This window comes from Patiria miniata, unplaced genomic scaffold (assembly GCF_015706575.1).
Source record: "Patiria miniata isolate m_02_andy unplaced genomic scaffold, ASM1570657v1 HiC_scaffold_21, whole genome shotgun sequence".
Taxonomy (NCBI): Eukaryota; Metazoa; Echinodermata; class Asteroidea; order Valvatida; family Asterinidae; genus Patiria; species Patiria miniata.
In genome coordinates, this window is record NW_024037060.1 from 3,327,373 (window position 1) to 3,349,590 (window position 22,218).

A 22,218-nucleotide genomic window follows, 5' to 3' on the forward strand; every position below is an offset into this window, starting at 1 on the left:
ATCTGTCGATGGGGGCGCTGTTCAAAACCGACGATTATGCACACTAACGGACAATATATGGTGCTTTTCAGGGCGATACATGCGTCAAATAAAAAAAAAAGATAGGCACCAGAAGCGGCCGATGGCACAAAAAAGGGTACAACTTTTTAAGTTTAAAAGGGAAGTTCGAAGGGGATATAAATATATCGATATCCTACTTGCGCTTACATCAGAACGGAGCATTTTAAAAGCTTTTGTATTTTGTTTCTCCCCTTTTCACTTTTTGCTATTGAATACATTCTTCTTGTTGGGATGTTCGAAAAATACCTCGAAATCCGCATTTTTTTTTCTCATCACGAAAAAGTGGGGGGATGATTCAATGGCCCATCTCACCTTGTCAAAAAGTGGGGGGAATATATACCCCCACCCCCACCCCGCATGATTTACGCCCCTGCCCCCGGGATGCTTTGCCCGACTATACGATACAGATACAGATACAGCAGGCCTACAGATAGAAACAGCCAGCCGGTAAAAGTATCCGCGATATTGAAAGAGCGCCCCCAAGAGGCGGTACGATTAACACAAGCAAGATGGCGGCCTCCACGATTTGTATTCCAGGTGAGGCACGTGATGGTTCTGTAGTTAATTATCTGCAACAGGCACATGTCACTTTGTGAACGGAATGAGTCTTTCTTTTTATATGATATTGATGAGCAGTTTCCAAGGAATACCCAAATTTTAGCTGGAGCTTTCAAGGAAATTAAGCCGTTTTTATAAAGACAAAACTTGCAATTGATTATCATGGATTCATGGAACATTTGGAAGCCTGCTTGTTTCCAATACAAATACGCACGACAGTAACACAGACGGGTTTTCTTAACCATGTTTACAAGTGTTTGAATTTTATAACTGCTTACCAGTGTATCTGTTGTGTTGAGGCTAAGTACTACCTTTGCCTTTTTGCCTTTGGAGTTGGACTGCTTCTCAATCATGACATTTCGTAGTGGCTATCGTTACGGCAGCCGTAATGCGATTTTCAACTTCTAGTATCATCACTATGGCATGTATGGCATTGCAAAAACACCATTGCGAATCCATATCACATCAATAATAGCTGCCCCTCCAACCAGAACACTTTTGTAGCTCGATCGGTTAAACGTTCGACTACCATGCCGAAAGTCACGGAATTTAATTCAGGTTGTGCAATAAATATCCTACTCTTTATTGAAGTAGATTTCATTGAACCATGCTTTTATTAACCATGCTGTTAATATAATTAATAGTCTGTACCAAGAGGCAATTCTCCTGACATTGAATATTATCAGGTCGGGGAACCAGACAGTCGACTACCGTAACAATAGCAAATGAGTTCTCATTAACATGATTACAAGTTTGTTGAGCTGAAGTCTGAGTAAATCGGAATAACAAACAAGTAGTATGTTCTGCTATAATTTCATTAAGTCATTTTACGGTAATAATGAGGTACAAATGCTTCAATATCTGATTGTAGGTCAACGCCTTGGCAGTACAGAAGAGTTCCAGGCAGGAAAAGGTACTTACACGAGGCAAGGGTATGTCTACTCCAGTCTGGCTGGCTTCCGACATGAGTCCAAACAGGGGGAAGATGTGAGTCCACAGAATTTGTTCTTTCATCTGTTAGGTCTTTATCTGCAATAGTTGTGAATAGTAGTATTATCTTTCCCACTGGTATCATTGAATATTTCTATCACTGTTGTTGCTGTGTTTGTCTTTAGGCTTGGGCGACTCCTGACTTTATCGATTCTAATTCCTGTCAGGATGCACGATTTAATTCAACATTCTGACACACAACTTGTGATTCCTGCTTCCCCCCCCCCCAAAAAAAAAAAGAAGTGATAAGTAGAGACACAAAGTTTGAACATCTGACAGCAAAAATAAAAGACATTTTACTCTGTCTCTGGAATGTCCCTTTGGTTTTTTTTAGCATGTGCTTTGCTGTTTTCTCCTTTTTTATTAGTTACCTGAATTGCAAGTTTTACTTGAAGATCAGCAGACTGTCGTACCAGAGGTCGGCTCGGTCGTCACAGTAAAGGTAATATAAATCTTCCCTGGCAGGGGTGAGATTTCAGGATTTATTAAAAAAATAACTTGAGACGCTTTACCACTAAGACATTTTTTACCTGTAAAAGTTTATCTAGAACAAAAGACAGGGGTGTTTAAGAGGGTGCCTTTAGGGAAATTCAAAAACGTATCACCTATGTTGCTCCGTGTTCCAGGCATCCCCAAAACTCTCTGTTGATTGGTTTATGGATTTTTCATTTTCGCCCAATCTCACTCCTGCCCTGGGCATTTGTTTGGGATCTTCCTGTTTGGACTCTGAACAAAAACCCTTTTTTTGTGCAGGAACCCAATGTCTCAGTCTAAGAAATTAGAAGGGAGCATCAAAAGTACTGTAAAGAAAGGCAAATTCTTCTCGATCTCCTGGTGGATTGAATGATGTGAGGATTAATTTATCAAATACATTCCATCAACATTAAAAGAATGTAAAGAGATTTGTCTATGAAATAGGGACAGTCTTTATATCCTGTGGATAGGCTCTGTTAGCTTCAGGGTGCAGGCCAGTAAATAGGCCCAAAGTTGCCTACGTTGGCCAAATCACGATTTGCATGCCCATAATTCTTCGGTATTAGAGCATTTTGAGGGCCATGAACTTGAGGATTTGTAAAAAAAAAAAAAAAGAAGGGTGGAAGCCGTGCAGAGGACTGCGAGCTCATTTTTCTGTGAAATTCAGATGAAATTATGCCCTAAAGTGGCTCTACATGTATTTTGCAGTGGAGAGTAGGCATTCTTTTCAAAATGGTGCTTTTAGGACTACTTTTAGGGCTGATCATATTTAGATGGAATTTTCTCCCAAAAGTCATTGGTTAAAGGGAATATACAACATTTGCAAACATCAAAAAATAAAACTACCAAGTTTTTACGAAATACCTTACTAGAATGTTGGTAAATGACAGTCTAAAGCATCCTGTAAAATTATGGCACCTGGTGTGAAGTCATTTTCAAGAAAATGGTATTTTTGTATACATTTCCAACGGTGGTTGGCCTACCACCGTTGGAAAAACCTAATTATTTTTCAACTACTGCTCCAACTTTACACTTTTTTCAGTCCAAATTTTGTTTGCTATTGGTTACATGTTCATGAACGGGTGCAGGCCAGCTAGACTGGTTCCCTTACCTTACAATTTTCCGGCATCTATAAATTGATCCATTTTATCTTTAGTGGAGTCAAGGAACCAGACTTCTTGAACATTTTTGTTTTTCTTGGTTTTTCCAGCATTTTCGAACACAAAACTTCAAACATATTTGATCTATTATACTAACCCCACAAATAGTTCATTTCTGAAAATTACAGCAAAAGCCAATGATGTACATTCCCTTTAACACCCAAAACATTGAACAGAAAATGAAAGATGATAAAATAAGCTTTAATTTTATGTGTGTCTCAAATACCTTGGAGAGTTGTGAGTATTTTTAAATACCTTGGAGAGTTGTGAGTATTTTAAAATAATTTTTGGACGTGCGCGTAATTAGCACTGAGGTCTATTTACTGGTCTGCACCCTTCAGTCTATCGTGTAGAAAAGAAAGCGCCCTCTGTTGAAAGTTTCATTCACTTGGAAATCTTCTGTTTGAACCACAGTTCATGAATGCTGCCCTCTACTGATGACAATTGCTTTTTTTTGTCCTTTTGGGCTCATCATAGTAGCTTTGCTCATACCCACAGCCCTGTTTAAGAGTGATGGGTGCGAGCCATCACAGTAGCTTAATGAATGCTGCCCTTTGTTCCAAAAATGTTAACCGTATTATTGTGCCACACATGGTCCTTTCAAAAATCTGGACAATAGTGGCTTTTGAGTCGGAAGGAATTATGTGTCGGGAAGATGCCAGTAAATTAGGTTTGGACTTCACCGACCTAATTTCGTCAGTGCTCTCTGAGTGCCCCTGGAAAATATGTAATCTAAAAGTTAAAATGAATAATTGAATGATTGCAGTACCTGCTTTGTCATATTTCAACTGCAAGCTGAATGGTTGAATGGATGAAACGTCTGCGCTTGTAAGGCAGAGGTCGAGACCATCCAGGCAAGATTATGAATTATTCTCGCCAAGGTTTCTGTCAGCAATGAACATAAAATGCTTGGGGAAAATGATGAAAGTGAAGGGCAGCATCCAAGCTGGCAAACATTTTGGCTTAATGCCCACAGGCATTGACAGACCAATTTCAATAGGGGGGGGGGGGGGGGGGGGGGGGGTGGCGAGTTGGACACTATCTGACTAATGGGAGCCACCGTTTAAAGTCGGTGACATTTGACACTGACAATGGATGCTGCTGTTTGTTGCGGTATTTTAAAAAAGAAATTGCCAAAAGATTTTGCTTGCATGTCAGTAGTTTTGCTAACAAAAATAATAGTGGGCGGTGCCCCCCCCCCAGCAATGCCCCTATAAATACCGACAGAAGGGTTATCAAGGATCTGAAACGCTATCCCTTGTTTCAGATGACCAGTGTCAATCCACGATTTTGCCGTTGTGCCATCCTGAGCGTTGAAGGCACGCCACTGACCCAGAGTTTCCGCGGAATGATCAGAAGGGAAGACATCCGAGCCACAGAGAAAGATAAGGTGGAGGTCTACAAATCCTACCGGCCTGGCGACGTGGTGCTCGCTAGAATTGTATCCTTTTCTGTTTTGCCAGTTAACCAAATTTCTACAAGCCTTGCTCTAGAACGTCTTCCTCACTACCCCTTTCGGAGTGCTTGATATGACTGTGAATAAATACTGGGCCCTAAATTCATGAGTTTACGAAGGAAAAACATCGCAGGCATTCAGATTTTAGAGCTGTTAACTTTTCGGCTGAGCTGATCTGCTAGCTCCCTGAAATTGCCAAACTTTTATTCAAGTCAATCACAAGTCAATCACACAACAAATTACAAATGAGGACGCAGTAAGAGGGAATGAACAACAATCAGGAATACCTCTGTCACAGTTTATTTTGACTAGCTGGTAACTTGAGACTGGTTGACTTGTGATCGACGTGTGATGATGCAACTACAATTCCAGATACGAGTCTCTAGTCCTTGTCAAAGTTACTTGTTCAGTTGAATAGCACCAGTACAAAGTAGTTTCTCGTTAAAGCACAGTTTTCATATGAGGGATTACAGATTTAATATGATCTTTTTTGTCACTTGCTGTTTTCAAATTATATGTAGTCAGTGACCGATTTGGGGTGGGGGGGGGGGTTGGCAATCCCCTGTTCAGCTGCTGACTAATGTTATCATACTAGTCAAATGGGACCAAGAATAATAAATGGTATGTTGAAAGTTGCAAAATCTATTCTGAAATTGCCTTAGAATGCAGGAGAAAGTATCGTAGATTTCAATATTGTCCAGGGGGTTTGCCTTTGGCATGCCCTCACTCAAATATCAATCTCCCTCCCCTTTCCTGAAAGCTAGATCCGCCCCTGGTACTGTATAAAAACTTTGAAAATGTTTAAATAATAGTGGAGGATATTCAGAGTTCTATACATTGTATTCTGTTTCTTTGCCTATATTGATCTCAAAGTCCCAAATTGTTGAACAGAAATATTAATTGTATCAAGTGCTTAGACAGAGAAATGGTTTCCATGACAACTTGACAAACTCACCTGACCTGAGCCTCGTTTGTTGATGATAAATCCTTAACGCACTTGATGAAGCTGTCACTAGGAGACGCCCAGTGGTATCTCTTGTCAACCGCAGAGAACGAGTTAGGGGTGGTGCTCGCACAGAGCGAAGCAGGTAACTTACGTGGGTGGTTTTTTTTTGGGGGGGGGTCTAGCTTTATGTTTCAGATGAAAAATATACCACCAACAGTTTGTTTATTGTCAGCAACAAAAAAGTGAATTCCATGTGCAAAGTTTCAAGAGGCAAATAATTATGGTATTCCAAGGATTCATGTATTTAAAAAAATTTCATCTTTATATTTGTTGTTTGACTGGACATTTGATTGAAAAAAGAAGGCACCATTAAATACATTTTTCAATTTGTACTTAAGACAACAGCACAAGTTCTTACGCTCGTAGCATCTCCTTAAGTTCATCTCTTTAAAAACATTGATGTAAATAATTGCCAAATATATTTTATCTGGCAATAAAAGTGGACTAACTGCAATCTTTTCGCAAAAAAAAGTTGTTTTTATACAACATGAGTATCATGGATGGGGAACCAGATACTTAATGTTAGCGGGTCTTAATTGCCCTTTTGCCAGTAATAAAAGTGTTTTCGAAGAATTTCCGACCCCTGGAAATGTTATAAATTACATTCTGAGTGCCATGTGGCACAGGACCAACCTAAGATAAATGGATTCTCGTACTTGTCCAAGGTGGTCAACCGTAAACCAGGCGACTGTAACTCCACGCTGTTAAACGTTAACAAGCTGAGTAACAGCCCAAGGTAATTCAGTTACTGGGTCTCAAAGCCCGATGCGTGCGTTGGATCTTCGGGACGTGTATATGAACAGCTGCCGTGACGGGCAGGTGCAGGGCCAGTTGGACAAGTTAGACTTTAACGATGACTGATTCAGTTCTGCAGTCACTCCTCTTGGAAAGTGCTTGGTGGGCGGATGTTTGGGGCTGTATTAGTCTCAAGGGAGGATAAAATTGAAAAACATGGGGCTGGATAGCTCAGTTGGTAGACACTGGAATGGCAATACGGAGGTGGCAGGTTCAAACCCCGCTCCAGTCACTCTTTGTAGGAATTACAATAATGCACCTAGTCAGTTTCCCTTTGTGGTTTCTTTGAAATCTTTTATCCAAGATAACAGTGGGAAATGTAACCGGAAACACTGGAATTATTACACTCATAATCAGTTTTGTTTACCTGCTGTGGTATTTTTTTATTGTGCAGGTGTCAACATGGTCCCAATCAGTTGGTGTGAGATGGTGTGTCCTAAGACCCACAGCAAAGAGTTTCGCAAGGTAGCCAGGGTACAACCCCAGTATCTGATTCAGCCAGCTGGTACATAGCACCCAGTAGTACCCGGTATCTGATCCAGCCAGCTGGTACATAGCACCCAGTACGTAGTACCCAGTATTTGATCCAGCCAACTGGTACATAGCACCCAGTAGTACCCAGTATTTGATCCAGCCAACTGGTACATAGCACCCAGTAGTACCCAGTATTTGATCCAGCCAACTGGTACATAGCACCCAGTAGTACCCAGTATTTGATCCAGCCAACTGGTACATAGCACCCAGTAGTACCCAGTATTTGATCCAGCCAACTGGTACATAGCACCCAGTAGTACTCGCCAGTAACATGGTCTTTTTTATAAATCCAATTAGCACCCAGTCTCTGGTACCTTTAGGTAGATCCCTGCCTTCTCTAGCTTTTGTTAATATGTACATAGGGTATTAAAGCAAGCACCTCATCGAAACCCAGTGAAACATTAGCACCCAGTCTTTAGTACCAAGAACAAATGCCCACATTATTATCTAGCTTTGGTACATGGCACCCCATCAAATACTAATCACTTGGAAGGTGCCTAAGGTATCAACCCTAGTACTTGATCCAGCCAGCTGGCATATAGCATCAAATCGGTACCCATGCAGTAGAACCTTTTGGTAATAGCCTAGTGCCCGATGAATTCAATTTGACAGTCCGTGTGATCTTGTTATCCTTAAGGACTGAGCACTTGCTCTCACAACTTATGGGGTACTAGCACAAAGGGAATGATAGTACCAGCAAGTCGACCTTTGTAATAAAGCGGTACCCCAGAATAGAAATTCTAAAGAAGAAGGATAAAGGGACAACAATGCAAGTATCACATAAACCCCTTGTGTGAGGTTGCGTGGGACAATGGAGGATTTGCGATACCAATAAGCCAGAGGACCTGAGCCAAGTCCTGTGGAGGTTTTCGTGTACAAACCTTAGGGGAGATGTTGAGGAAAAGAGTTCAAACAATAGGAACAAAAGAAGGGAGCATACAGGAGGTCCTCGTAAGTAGAAGGATAACAGCGTATGATGAATCGCGGGAATTATCTATTTTGTTGGAAACTAACAACAGATCAGAAACCATTCGCCCAGTATCATTGTAATGTACTATTAAACCAATGTGCTCTTTGGTTCGAAGGCTTCAAAACCAGAAATAAAGATGCATCGCAATTCAAGCCTTGTATTTGTTCGAGCAGAACATTCTACATGGCACTTGGTTTAGCTTCTCACTGTCAATTAGGGGATCATTTTTTCTCTTTCAGAATTATCCAATCTTTTATATTTTTCCCCTGAGACCTGTCCCCAAATGAAATTAAGCAGCAGATGGGAAAGGGGAGTTGTAATCAATGTGTCACATTTCTTGATGTGCCGTGCATTGCATTCACCCTATTCATGTAAATTCCCTCTTTTCATCAAGACGGTAGGATCGTGCGTGACCAGAGGTTAATGTTGTATTCTCCTCGCGCCGTATCAAAATGTATCAGACCAAATTATATTATTGCATGTTCAGATACAATGCCGTTCCAGTTGGAATTTCGCTCATGTTTTTGAGTGCGTGTTGCATGTGATTGCAAAATAATTACTTTTTCTTGTCATCAACCTTTTTCTTAGAATAGAGAATAGATGCCATGCACTATTTAAGACATTATTTTAACAAACCGACCTTTGTTCATGACACGTGTGGTTTTTTGGGTAATATGTCAAAGCTTTGTTTTAAAATAAAATATAAACGTTAATTTATGAGGACATTCGCTGTGTTTGTGTGCGTTTCTTGAATGGATTGTGTTGGTTCTTTACATAATGTAGCCATGTGCCCGTGACCTGTGGTGAAAATGCAGCAATAGGATAATTCCTCTGGTGTTTTCTAAGAGTGGAATTCACTCAATTGGAGTGAAAATTCCACTTCATTGGACTAAAACTAGGACATTGTGATTTAGAGTGACATTCATTCAATCGAGTAAATCGAGTTTTCATTCGAAATTTCACCTGAGTGATTTTTTTTTTATTTCAAAGTATCTCGAGCTAAAATGTTAGTTATTGTCTCCCAAATCGTCTGGTCCCAAGTTCAATTCGTTGCAAATGATCGAGAAGCATGTTACTCTTATTTCTTTCGGGCAGAAAGTTGCATCATGACGCCACTTTGTTGTCATCGTATTATCTAAATGAAGGTCAGTCATTGCCAAAAATGTCGAAAAAAAACATGAACCTGGGACTGAGAGACAGTTCAAATTTTCACAAGATGGATTTTTTTTTTGCGTCGGGGTGATGTAAATCAAATTAGGTAACACACTGAGTATACAGGTTTTATACGTCGGTGAAGGGCAAAACCCAATTTGATTTAGTTCCAATTTTGTTCGAAAATACTTTAATAATTGCACTCAACTCTCCATAGACCTTATCTGGCGACTGTATTCTTTCCTTGTTTTTCTGTGGGTTTTGGTGCATGTATTATTGGTCAAGACACTTTGTTGCTTGCTTCTATGCTCTGCGATTAAAACGAGAAATCTGCTGCAGGAGCTGAGATGGAATAAGGATGTTTTATTTGCCCGGTGAGCATGAGGAATAATTTCAAGAGCCTTGACCTTAATATAAAGTATATACCTATTCGCTGTATCTTCTCTCATACTGTAGGTTCCTTATAAACACCCCTTGTCTTAACTCAAAATACCCCTCCCGTTCTCCTTCATGACTTTTCGTCACACCGTCCTCTCCTCCTTTGCCCCTGCCGGGGTCTCCCGCTTGTTTTGCCCTTGGAAGAAGGACCTGTGCCCCGCTGCTACAAAAAGACAGACGGAGTCCGGCCCAGACGAAATCTGAGAACAAGAGGGGAGGGACGTCTTGCCATCAAAAAAATTAGGTCCGAAATCCATCATGTCGTCCCCTGAACAAATAACGTCATGGCCTGTGACGTCACGGAGAGTATTTTTGCTGGGAATGTGCCATTGATTTAGAGAAGACTACTGAAGGTCGTAGTGAGACATCTCCATCGGAAACGTGCCTCTCATCACTTCTTATGTTTCTTGCAAGAAATTGAAGGCCTATCAGTGAAAATGATTCATGTCTACTAAGTTCAGTCCATTAGATCTTAGGCGTTTTCGGATTTCTCATATGGTATAGTTTTTTCAATGCACAAAAAGGTTTACCCAGGCCTACCCAGCTAGAATTGCGGTCTTCAGAGGATTTTCCGGACACACAAACTCGGCCTTGTGGTTCTATTAAAAAAAACATCGTTGACTCTTACGTTTTGGAGCATACCGGCGATCAGGGCACCATACCTCTGTTTCTTATGGTTGCAGACCAGTAAATCGGTCCGAAATTGCCTGCGCCGGCCAAATCACGATTTGAATGCCCTCAAAATCTTCAGTATTTGAGCATGCTGTGGGCCATGAACTTGAGGGTTTGTAAAAAAATATGGGTGGAAGCCGTGCACAGGACTGTGAGCTTGTAGTTCCGTTCAATTCGGATGAAATTGGGGCCCTTAAAGCGCTCTATTTTGCAATGGAGTGTAGGCATCGTTTTTCAACATGGCGATGGGCTTCAGGACTATTTTCAGGGGTGATCATCTTCGGATGGAAATTTCTCCTAAAAGTCATCAGTTAACCCCCCAAAATTTAAAAAGAAAATGAAAGATGATGAAATAAGCTTTAATTTGATGTGTGTCTCGAACACCTTGGAGAGTTTTGAGTATTTTTCCCGAATTTCTGAAATGCGAGCATTTACCATTGGGGTCTGTGGAAGTTTATTTACTGGTCTGCAACCTTTAACTTCTCTCGAAGTCATCATTCACAAACTTGTCCAAAGTTGGAAGCTCCAATATGCAAAGCCTCTTGTGACATTTTAATAGCCCACCTGTTGATTAGTTTTGATAACTAATTGATAATTGACAACTTGATGGGTTCAAGTACCTGCCAACTCGTTTGTTCTACACACGTGTCCTTTTATTTTTGGTGTTTTGGCCATATTCTTCAAACACAATTATCCAAAATGAAAGAAAGTTACAAGTAAATTTGTGAAATCTGTTCTGTATCGAATGATAAATTAGAACATCGGAAGTGATTATAATCAGGGGTGAGATTTGTCAGGATTTGTCCTGGTTTCAGGATTTTTAAAGAATCCCTTATGAAATCTGGAATCCCTGAGGTTTTGCCGTAAAGGTGTTTTACCTACCGGTATGAAAGTTTCAGAACAAAAGAAATGGGTATTGTAAGGGGTGCCGTGAGGCAAATACAAACGTATACCATAGACCCTACATTGCTCCAAGGGCCTTGGTAGCCCTCAAACTCCTCTGCCGATTATTTCGTGGATTTTTCATTTTCCCTCAATCTCGACCTGTATAATTCAATTGAGCATCGGCATGCAGAGACCGCCATGCAATAAGCGGTAGATCCGTTCAAAATTGGACGGCGTGTAGTGAGGGATATAACTCCGTATGTTTTATTCACGGTGACCGAGAAATCCACCAGACATAATTATATATGTACTAAAAACCTGAGTGCCTCGAAAGCCGGAGAAGCCGTCGATTTTCGCGGTAATTCCCTGTGAAATCCGGGTGATAGGCCAAGTGTTGCATGCTATTCATGAAGATGCAACTTTAATGAGTTGCGAACGATGCCGTATATAGTCGCCGCGCCAGTCAGTAAACCCAGGCCTTACTATGACGGCATTTGTCACTGGAATTATGGTATCCTGTGCTTGTGAACAGCACTATAGCAAATAGCTACAGTAATTATGCTGTGGACACAGAATCCCTGTTTTCTGGAAATCCGATGTACGCTCACGCAAACTACAATTTGCTAAGCCGTGATGGAATACGTTAATTATTGAACTGGCCAATAGCGCAAGCTGTTCACTAAAACGGTTAGCTTGCTTATATGCTTACACCCTGCCACCATCAGTCATGATGGGTAGGGCTGCAGCTACCAGTGCTCTCCATTTTCCTCGGTCCTGTGCAAGTTCTTGTGTATTTTCCATAGGGATGTCCATCTTCGCAAGAACCTCCTTTACTCGATCTAACCATCTTTTCCTTGGAGCCCCTCTTAGTTTTGCCTTCGACTTGCCCTCTAATTATCAAGTTTGGGTAATTTTCAGGAGACATTCTCAGAGTATGCCCATGTAAGTTTACGCTTAATTGTTGGTTATGTCGCTGACCAGATGTTGCTGAGCATTACAAAGAATGTCATGATTTGTGACTCTGTCCCACGAAATTCCCATTATCTTTAGGCAACTGATTTGAAAGGCATTCAATTTTGATGTGTCCCGTTTGTTAAGTGCCCATGTTTCACATGCATATAGAAGAATAGGCATTATAAGTGCCTGTATGTAACATCCAGATCTTCAATGTTTGACTCATGTCCTTTCTTCCAAAGACTTGTTTGTCCAGGCCTTTGAAGGCTGCTGAAGCGTTTGCAATTCTGATGGCAATTTCGTCAGATGGTGTTGTCTCTAGAAATAGGTCCACCCAGGTATGTGAACCGTTCAACCACCTCAAGTTCTTCTCCTCCATATAAAAACTTATCTTCATGTGGGACATTTCTGGCTTCGATGACATGTTTTTGTCTTCTTGAGTTTACCTTGAAGCCCCACTTGGCAGTTGCCTCCTCAAAACGACGTAGTTTTTCCAGGAAGTTGTTAAGTTTGGTAGCAATTGTTGCTATGTCATCAGCATGTATAGCTGTAACAGCATGTATAGCTGTAACACTTCCTCTGCGATCTCAATGCCCGCTTCACAACCGTTAAGGGTGCAGACCAGTAAATCAGTCCGAAATTGCCTTCGCTGGCCAAATCACGATTTGCATGCCCTCAAATTCTTCGGTATTTGAGCATATTGGGGGCCATGAACTTGAGGGTTTGTACAAAATATGGGTGGAAGCCGTGCAGAGGACTGCGAGCTCGTATTTCTGTGAAATGTTGATGAGGATGATTCAAGGGCGGATCCAGGGGGGGGGGCCAAAGGGGGCCATGGCCCCCCCCCCCCAAAACGAAACCAATTATTTTTTTTTTATATGTGACATCGCAAAAAAGGCAGGCAATGAGTACACCACCATCTTTTCCTCAAAAAAACATTGGTTAAAGTGGTCAGAAATTGCCTCAGATCGCACCACAGAGCATCTAGAATCCAAAATTTTTTCGGGGCCCTTAAGCGGGCCCCGAACCCCACGCCGTAATTTTTGGACCCACTTTTTTGGAGGACCAAAATTTTTTGGCCCCCCCCCCAAAATTGTGTTCTGGATCCGCCCTTGGGATGATTAGGACCTAAAATGGCTCTATTTTGCATTGGAGCGTAGGCGTCCATTTTCAAAATAACGATGTGCTTCAGGACTGCTTTTAGGGGTGATCATCTTTGGATGGAATTTTCTCCCAAAAGTCATTGGTTACCCCCAAATAATTGAACAGAAAATGAAAGATGAAGAAATAAGCTTTAATTTGATGTACGTCTTGAACACTTCAAAGAGTTGTGAGTATTTTTCCTGAATTTCTGAAGTGGGGGCATTTATCATTGAGGTCTATGGAAACTTACCGGTCTAGATGTTGAACTGTGTAGGGGAAAGGATGTCACCTTGTCTAACTCGAACTAGTCCGTCAGTTGGCCATTTATCTTGACACATCTCTCTGATGAAGCATAAATTGCCTGAACCAGGTTTTGAATTTTCTTCGGGATGTTATATTTTCTCATCATGTGCTACAGACCCTTCTTCCAGACAGAGTCAAATGCCTGTTTAAAGTCCACTAGCTCTAGGTAGAGCTTCTGGTTGTGCTCCCATGTCTTGTCCATCAGAATGCGCATCACAAATAATTGATCGGTGCATGATCTGTTTGGTCGAAAGCCAGCTTGTGCTTCCAATAGGGCAATGTCAACGGGTTCTTTTATCCTATGCAGAAGAATGGTGGTAAAATATACTTTACTGGGTATGGAGATGAGGCTAATTCCACGGTATTTAACACAGGCTGCTTTGTGGCCCTGCTTGTGAATTGGTACAATGATTGATGCTGACCAATCGTCCGGACTTTCTTCCCTGTCCCAGATAGTCGCACAGACCAATGTAACCAATCTATCATGGCTTCTCCTCCATATTTCAGCATCTCTGCTTCAATCCCGAAAACGCCAAGTTACTTGCCAATTGTTTAAATTTATTGATGGCTTTTCTCACTTCCTCCCTAGTAAAGTCAGGAATTGGGTCTTCTGAATCTGGTGTCAAGTTCCCATTGTCCTGATCCGGCACGCAAGATTCATCAGGAGGAAAGGAGTGTCCAGCAGATCTTCGAATTGTTCCTTCCAGCGGGACCCCTATTTATAGCAGATCCTTAAAAGAATTGGGCCACTCTCAGAAATAAAACATTGGAATATCTCGGGGGGAAACGCGCCTTCTAGCAACGGATCTTGCAAGTCACACTGACGTGTAACTTAAAATAAAATAGAAAATTGCACACAACTGTAATCGCCTTCGCTCTTTTGGTTGAACTTGTGTAAGTTTTATGCCATGTAATATAACAGTTCCTATCAAAGGCACTGCTGGTATAGACCTACGCACCACTAAAGAATGCATGTGTTTGTCTCAAAGTCATAACAACAAATGACAAAACTAGCGAACTTCTGGGATTTGTGTGAGTTTCAGTTTATCTAGCATTTTATGAGGAAATTGGGCAATGAAGGAGGAGGGGGAGAAAGAGGAACATGTCTCGCCAAGCTTGGTTAAGTTTTCCCTCTCTTCTTTTTTTAGAGACAGTGGGAGTATTTATCACCTCAGTGTTTTGTTGTACGGCATATGCTTCACTGACGTACATACAGTTTGCACTGAGCCATTTGCATCATTCGGTGAAAGAGCAAATCAATTGTGACAGCAGCAAATCGTTTGTTTAATGACCCCGTACCGAATCTTCAGAAACGAGACACGATACGTGAATCCCCAACCGGCAAGGCTTAAAGTCCTCCTTGATTTTCCAGACCACTTTTATGTCAGTTAAAAAACAAGTTTGTTATAAAAGCTTCGATCACCGTTGAGGATTTTTTCTAGGTTTCTGGAAAGAAAGGAACAAATCGAAAACATTTTGGGCACCCCTGCGAAACTTTTCAGGTACCCTTTCTTTCTGTTTGATAATCTGTATAGTTTTCCAGACTTTTAAAAAGTTCGGGTTTAATTTGAACCATGTTTCAAAACAAAATTAAATGGGAATAAACCCTATGAGCGAATACTTAAAGATATTATCAACCTGAAAAACGATCTTGTATGCGTGTGTGTGGGTGCGTACGTGTTCATCTTTTCAAACCGTGGACGAAAAATACCAGAGAACAAAATAGAACAATATCGTCCACGATTCCCAGCATACGTCCGCGATTGGGGTCGTGTACAAAACCTATGGGGGTCTTCCTAAAAAGTTTTAGTACAAACAAAAGAGGGACAATAGGACGTCCACGATCGACGGTGAACACACGTTTGTGTGTGTGTGGGTGAATCGGTTTGTTTTAGCTATACGGGCTTTCCGACAATGCATATCGAACTAACTAATCATTGTAAGATTAATCAAGTTTAAATTAATGATTATTTCCCAAATGTTTCAGAAAGTGGGAACAGCTTTCAATTTGGAAGACCAAAATGAAATCAAAGATGTAGATACTTTTTCTTTTTCAGATAACCAGATAGATCATTTGCATTGTAGCCATTTTTGAGTTATTTGCTTTTTGTGCTTTCATTGTTACTGAATTAAAATATCGCATGAGAGACCTCCAAGATGGCTGCTGCTTGAAAAGGGTCTATTCAGTAGGAGGAAGATATTCCACGAAATAATTTTTTTAGTGGGAAAAATACAGCTCCACAGCATGAAAACAACTGAAATCTCGCAAACACTTATAAGCAAGGTCACCCCCTCCCCCCCCCCCATCCCAATCAACATCACATCTTCAGTTGCGTCTTTACGCCAAAACCTCATCATCATCAGACCCGATCGAATCGCGGCCGTCCTTTTTGGATATGGGGCGTAGGCTTCACCTCCAGGCTAGAGATCCCCGCGCAATAATGAGAGGATGATTTCTGATTCGTATAGCCTGCATTTTCGGCCTCACGGGTCGTTGCCCCCGTGACGCGAGACACTTTATCCATACATGCATTATTTCCTCGGATATTGTTCACGTACCAAAGTCATGCCAAGGTCGCGTAACGAAGCATTAAACATCTCTTCTTTAATGGAAGGTCTATGAGGATGAAAAGAGCTCAGAAATTAGAAACCATGAAATTGCGAAGATAGAAAATATGTTTTGTGTACGTGTTTGCCATTATCTTATAACCTTTCAATTTTATACGAGGAAAGATGGCACTAAGCTGTCGATTTTCATTTTTAAAACTGTTAAGAGAAAAAAACAACTGTGTTTATATTCAGTTTCAATCGAAACTTTGAGTCACAAAATCAAATCTCGGCTATAGAACTCATGAAAATTTGTTATCCTTGTGCAAATTCATGATTTGTTTCCATGCATGTGAAGACGTTTTGAAAACCACCATTTTAGCTTGTCGATTCGAAATCGAAATATTTTTAAGATTTCCTAAGACTTCCTCTGGTACACTGCATCGCACAAATAATGAAAACAATATCTTAAGTTGGAAAAAAAATGAAAAGGAGATGTATTTCTGAGATAGTGTGAGCTATAAACTAGATCAATTTTTCGCATGGCCGCGAGTCTTGCAAGGGCGTGCCTAATTGTGAACTGGGTCGTTCTGAGTTTAGATGGTAAACGGCTTGCTTCTTACGCCAAAAGGATTTAGTATGTCGTCCGTTTCTTTCCAGAAAGGTTACCTGCTCCATGCACAGATAGTGGAGATGGGAACTCAAGCATGAGAACCGAAAGTTAATCCTATTTGGTTAGGGGAAAGCCAATACAGCGCAGATCGTGAATTTAAGAAAAGAAAATTGTCGTGACACTCACATGCTGCTATACGATGTTGCTATTGTGTTCATGACTTTTTGTAAAGAATACTGTGCATGAATGCATTATTTCATAATCAATCATTTTAAGTTTCCTTATGCAGAACAGGTTGCATGGCTTGATATTCAACCTGTTCTAGGTAAACCTCCCGTCATATACTTGCATTGCCAATTTCCTATAATTTGGGGAAAACTTGGGTTAAAAATTTGTTTTTATCAAAACCATTCTTTTCCACCTTCAAAATAGATAATTCACTCAAGTTCTCTTTTTATACGCGTGACAATAATAATGTGAATCCCAGCCCATCCAAGGAAAGTTATCAATTCATCAAGTTTCCGCTTTTCTTGGTTCGAGCCACTGTTCCCGAAATCTGTACTCTCATAGTAAACTCCCTCTGATTGGAAAAACATCCTGCCGTATCTCTTGATACCCTCAGCTGTTTCTTTCAATACCGAATGATTTCCTTATTTAGAACCCAAACACCCGGTGTCGCTTCTACACTTTTCTGATTGTCACTCCTCAAAACGAAGCCAAGTATTCAGTCCCAAACGTTCGTCATAATTGCTGATGGGTCATCCTCTCCGGAGAATTCTGTGTACTTGCACCTGGCTTCTTGACCAACATCCTCAGTCGGTCCACAACTCCCCAAGGTGTCCCGAGCGCAACAAAGGATGGTTTCCCAAAGCAAAGTACAAAACAAACGGGGAAAATATGCCCCGTTCATGTTGCTAATGGGTCCTTAATGTGTCTATGCTGTGAATCAATTACATCGTATGACGGCTCATCGTTTGGCCAGATATATCCCCGGTGAATTGTACCCGTGTAAATAATTCATATTTGTTGGCGGCTTTGAGGCGGATTGCAGACACAAGGGATTCAATCTAGAGCTCCGTCTCCAGTAAAAAAAACACACACTAGTTGACAAGTAATCAATTATTTTTCAAAATCCCTTGAAAATCGTGTAGGCTGTGTAAATCTCAAACTCCTCTGTCTGGATCAGAACAACGAACCGTGTCTGTCGCTTTGGCTCGTCCACGTTAAAGATGACACCAATTTGAAAGGTTTTGCCGAGGATATCCCTCTTGCGGCTTTGGTTTCAGAGAATGATGGAGGACGGACGGCGGATTGTCGACCCCGTTTCTTGGTCTTCATTCTGATTAATTTCTGTGACTCCTGAAGCTATTGAATGCCCTGACAGTGTTGACATCATAATAACGTTAAAATATGCGTTATCTTCAAATATTTGCGGGGGAGTCTCTAACTGTTTGTCATTCGAATGTGGTTGGTTGTCAATTTTTTGAACAGTTTTTCAACTTTCTGTGACTTTGTGTCGATTGTTTGTGTCTTTGTTAGGAAGGGTTTCGTACGTGGTGTCAATTGGTTGAAATTTACTGCCGATCAACTTAAACTGTTAGGACTACTTGCTCATTCTCTACGATTGCTTACCAATTGTCTGCGACTACCTACCGATTGTCTGTGACTGGTTTTCAGTTTCTGCGACCGCTCGCCGAATTTTCGTTAATACCGCTTACCAAATTCTCTTGTGACTGTATTACCCTCGTGTGTGTCTGGTGGATGGTAATCTGCGACTACTTTCCATTTGTCTGCGACTGATTTCCATTTGTCTGCGACTGATTTCCATTTGTCTGCGACTGCTTGATGATTGTCTGGGAACCCTAACGATTGTCTTTGACCGCTTTCAGACTGTTTCGTACAAACACCCCTCGGGAGTCGCCAGTGCTTGCTTCCAGAAAAAGAGCTTCCACTTTTGATTTATTGCTGGGTCAACGTGTCCCAGTAACTTGAACTTGGTTCCATACTTTGAAATTAATAACAGTAATGAAAGATTTTGATTGATATAACATCATACACTTATTACGGGCATAAAGCAATACATTTCGCTCATTCAAAAATGCACTTGTCATGGATGGTTAAGTTAGCTTTCAGCATGCAATGGGTTATTTTCAATAACACTCTTCCCGTTGGTGTTCAGATTCTCATAGGCATTGGTAAAACACCGTTTATTTTGCATGCAATGAAGACTTAGTATTTAGCAAAATTCGTCTATAATAAGGTTCAATACGTCTATAATAAGGTTCGTTTCATCATAATACCCATTTGCAGTGCCTTCATCAAATAGCCGTTATCGCATTCTTAAAAACGCAAATCATAACTTTCATTCTTGATAAGAATTGCTGAGCCTCGCATCAATTGCGGTAATGCGATATTAAGTGTTGCATTTTATAACGATTTGCGTCAGAGAGTTCGTATCTGCCTGCTCGTTTGTGTTATGTGTGCCCATCTCTCTAACTTCAATTCTGTTGAGTGCATTTTTGTTTTATCTAACCCCACTCTAACAGGGGTGTATTTTTGATGTCATTAACCCCAACCTTTTGTTCCATCAAAGCTATCAACAAATAAAACCTCCGTACCTATAAATCTGCGAAACAAGGCGCAATGACCTGATGTAAAGGTAAAAGTCAAGCAATGTTTTTTCGATATTGCCCCCACTAAAAGGCATTTTTCATTTGTGCATTGCACTCAGCGCAGTTTACGCCGTTCTACTCCGCTATGACGTTAGCTGCCCACAGCACAACCATATTTTTCTCGAATTGACAAAAACAAATGGTACTTTAGGGAAACCCTTTCTAGTATATTATTTGACATTAGGGAGACAATTTTCATTAGGTTGATTTTTGTTTGTCTCCCTCCCTAATGTTTGAACTACCATTTCTAGAAAAAAAAATTCACACTGCAAAAACTGTGTTTAGCAATTGAACACTTTTCTTAACACTTTCTTGCTTTCATCTCAGTTTGTAAACATGTTTACTTCCTAAACCTGTTTAGAGTATTGATGGATAGTGTTTAGCAATTGAACAATGATGTTTAGGAACTGGACACGTAATGTTTAGCATCTAAACATGTTTACGAAGTGACAGCCAGATTATATAATTGCTATACACACAGTTTAGAGTGTATGGTCGCAAGTTGCCTAAACGATTCCTTAAGACGAAAATAGGATAATTGGAAAGTTTTGCAAGGAATAAGCAAGTTTATTGGAGTGTCACCCTAATGTACCGCTTTCGGTGGTGGACTGGTGGTGTTGTTATCATTATCATCATTATTTCATGAAATGGAAAACCGTTTAATGCGAGTCGATTGATATGAATAAAATGAATAGAAAAATATTTTGAACGTTACATTACGTTGATGCTGTTGGCTCCGGGTTTTTTATCTTAATTTTCACACTTTTTTTCAAAACGCCAATTGGGCGAAGGTCTTTGTTGATTCTATGCACTCTGCAGACGTAAGGGTCCATATTCAAATTAACCCTTGTGTCCAAGGGTTTGAGGAATGTGGGACACCAGCCTTAACTTCAATCAAGTGAATATTTTAACTTTCTGTTATTTCAATCACACTGGAGCATACCTGAGTTTATATTTTGCACAGCTAGTGTACGTTCTCAAAATGTGGAAACCTTTATTCCCTCTACCAAAAGACGAAATGTTGCGGGCGTGGGAGCCCCTAAGCGAGGGCCAAGTAGGCCCGTTGGTTAATCAGCTATACAGGTACAATCGTCGTAAGCCATTATTGTTTTTCTGGGTGTTATCGTGTTACGATAAATTATCTCAGTCTTTCGTCATCTCATATGGTAGGTGTCGTCATCCCGTGGTGATTGTCGTCATCGTCAGGGTAACATATCAAAATATGACGTCACCTATTTTCGAGATATCGTCATAATCCTGAAATAATACTTCACGATGATGACAACTTCATTTCAACAAGTTATGTGGCACTGTTACGGCACATTTAGTGAAAAGAGTTTGAAAGGAGATAAAACTTTAGCAATGTGGCAAACATACAACCTTTCCTTTCATAGAGTGATGAAAGTGTAAGTTACCCTTGACAGAAAAGTGCTCAACCAAGAGAAGCATACACCCAGAAGCATATTAGTGCTAAAATGGTCTCCAACCGAGCGTCCCAATATGCCCTTACCCTTGCCGCCCGACTGCGAACGGTTTAATTAATAATCGTTTAACTCTTGTTCAGATTTTCCGTCTGAGCGGCTGTTTTCAAAAAGCCGAGCCCCGCCTCAACAAAACGTGTCTGTGATCTTGCGGACGGTATCACTTTAATCAGGCTTGTCACTTCGATATTGAGTAGTGCGTCACCGCGTCACGTATACGCTCGGCATCAAACACACTCACCCAATCGCGCTGCAACTTGATGCCCCTCACTTTTTATTCTCCCCTCCTTAATATCAGCTTGGTTCGCCTCTGAGGATGTCTAATCGCCCAGTACTCATCACATCTCACGCTTTTCTCTCACCATTTAACACCAACAAAACGCCACAGTGACTTCGCCTCTCGTACAGTGTCACCTCAGCCACTTATGCGTCGCCTACGGAACAACAATTTCCAGAGCACTTTTAACAGAGAGGAGGTCGATAGAATCTTGGCTACTGTGGCTTAAGGCAGGTGTCATGGTCTGACTCAACCTCGTTCTCAGTTTTCTTTACTTCCATATAGTTGTGGACCCTGGAAGGGTAACCAGCATACCATGTTCTGATTCGTTGCCCCAATAACAAATCACAGAATCGTATTGAATAAGTGATTTGAATTGCCAACTTGCATTACGTGCTTTGGCGTTGATTGCGAAAATTATGCCATGTGATCCTCAAACACAATTCTCACATTTCCCATTTTGCTAATTGACATTTTTGTTAAGTGGAAGTAACACAGCTTGTCACCTTAGCATCTTACAAAATGTCCGCAGCCTTTTTATAACACGGTATACACCCAGTCGCAACGTGAGACATATCTCCCCCCTACCGCCTTTTTATTAATTCTTTTCAAGCCCATGAAATATAGTGTATATAGGTGACGTACAATGCTTGAAAAAATTGCATGAATTTTTTTTTGTGAAGGACACATTTCCAGTTAAGTTATGATTCATCGATATCTTTGGAATTCCAATTCCTTGTATCTTCCCACTCTTTTTTTTCTCCACCCTTGTGCTTTGTCAGTAGGGACCAACAGAAAATGAGCGGGTACGAGATACGTTAGCGGTTCGGAAAAAAAACTACCTGGTTATATCACAAATTTGTGTGGTCATCTGCTACATGAAACAGCTGCACACAAAAATGGCGGTTTAACAAGCAACGTTTTCCGAGCCGCATGCGTATTTTTTTTGCAGCATACTTCTTTATTTTAACCAATCACATCACGCAACCTAACATGAATATTTATCACTCTGTGTGGATGGAAGACACTTAGGTTCTCGTATAGTGTTTTCCGTTCAATTAAACCTATTCCAACGAAC

At 40.9% G+C, this 22,218-nt stretch overlaps 1 protein-coding gene across 1 annotated transcript; it reads left to right on the forward strand.

The window, feature by feature from the left end:
* Positions 1-509: 509 nt before the first annotated feature.
* On the forward strand, positions 510-8,728 carry LOC119729719 (exosome complex component CSL4-like). Its single transcript, XM_038202418.1, has 6 exons — positions 510-597; positions 1,490-1,605; positions 1,976-2,050; positions 4,510-4,683; positions 5,705-5,786; positions 6,894-8,728. The coding sequence occupies exons 1-6, from the start codon at positions 570-572 to the stop codon at positions 7,010-7,012; spliced, it is 594 nt and encodes a 197-aa protein (XP_038058346.1). The 5' UTR covers positions 510-569; the 3' UTR covers positions 7,013-8,728.
* The last annotated feature ends 13,490 nt before the right edge of the window (positions 8,729-22,218 follow it).

Coding starts and splice junctions, on each gene's coding strand:
- LOC119729719 (XM_038202418.1), top strand. CDS start 570: ATGGCGGCCTCCACGATTTGTATTCCAG. Junction 598..1,489: donor CTCCACGATTTGTATTCCAG/GTGAGGCACGTG, acceptor ATCTGATTGTAG/GTCAACGCCTTGGCAGTACA. Junction 2,051..4,509: donor GCTCGGTCGTCACAGTAAAG/GTAATATAAATC, acceptor CCCTTGTTTCAG/ATGACCAGTGTCAATCCACG.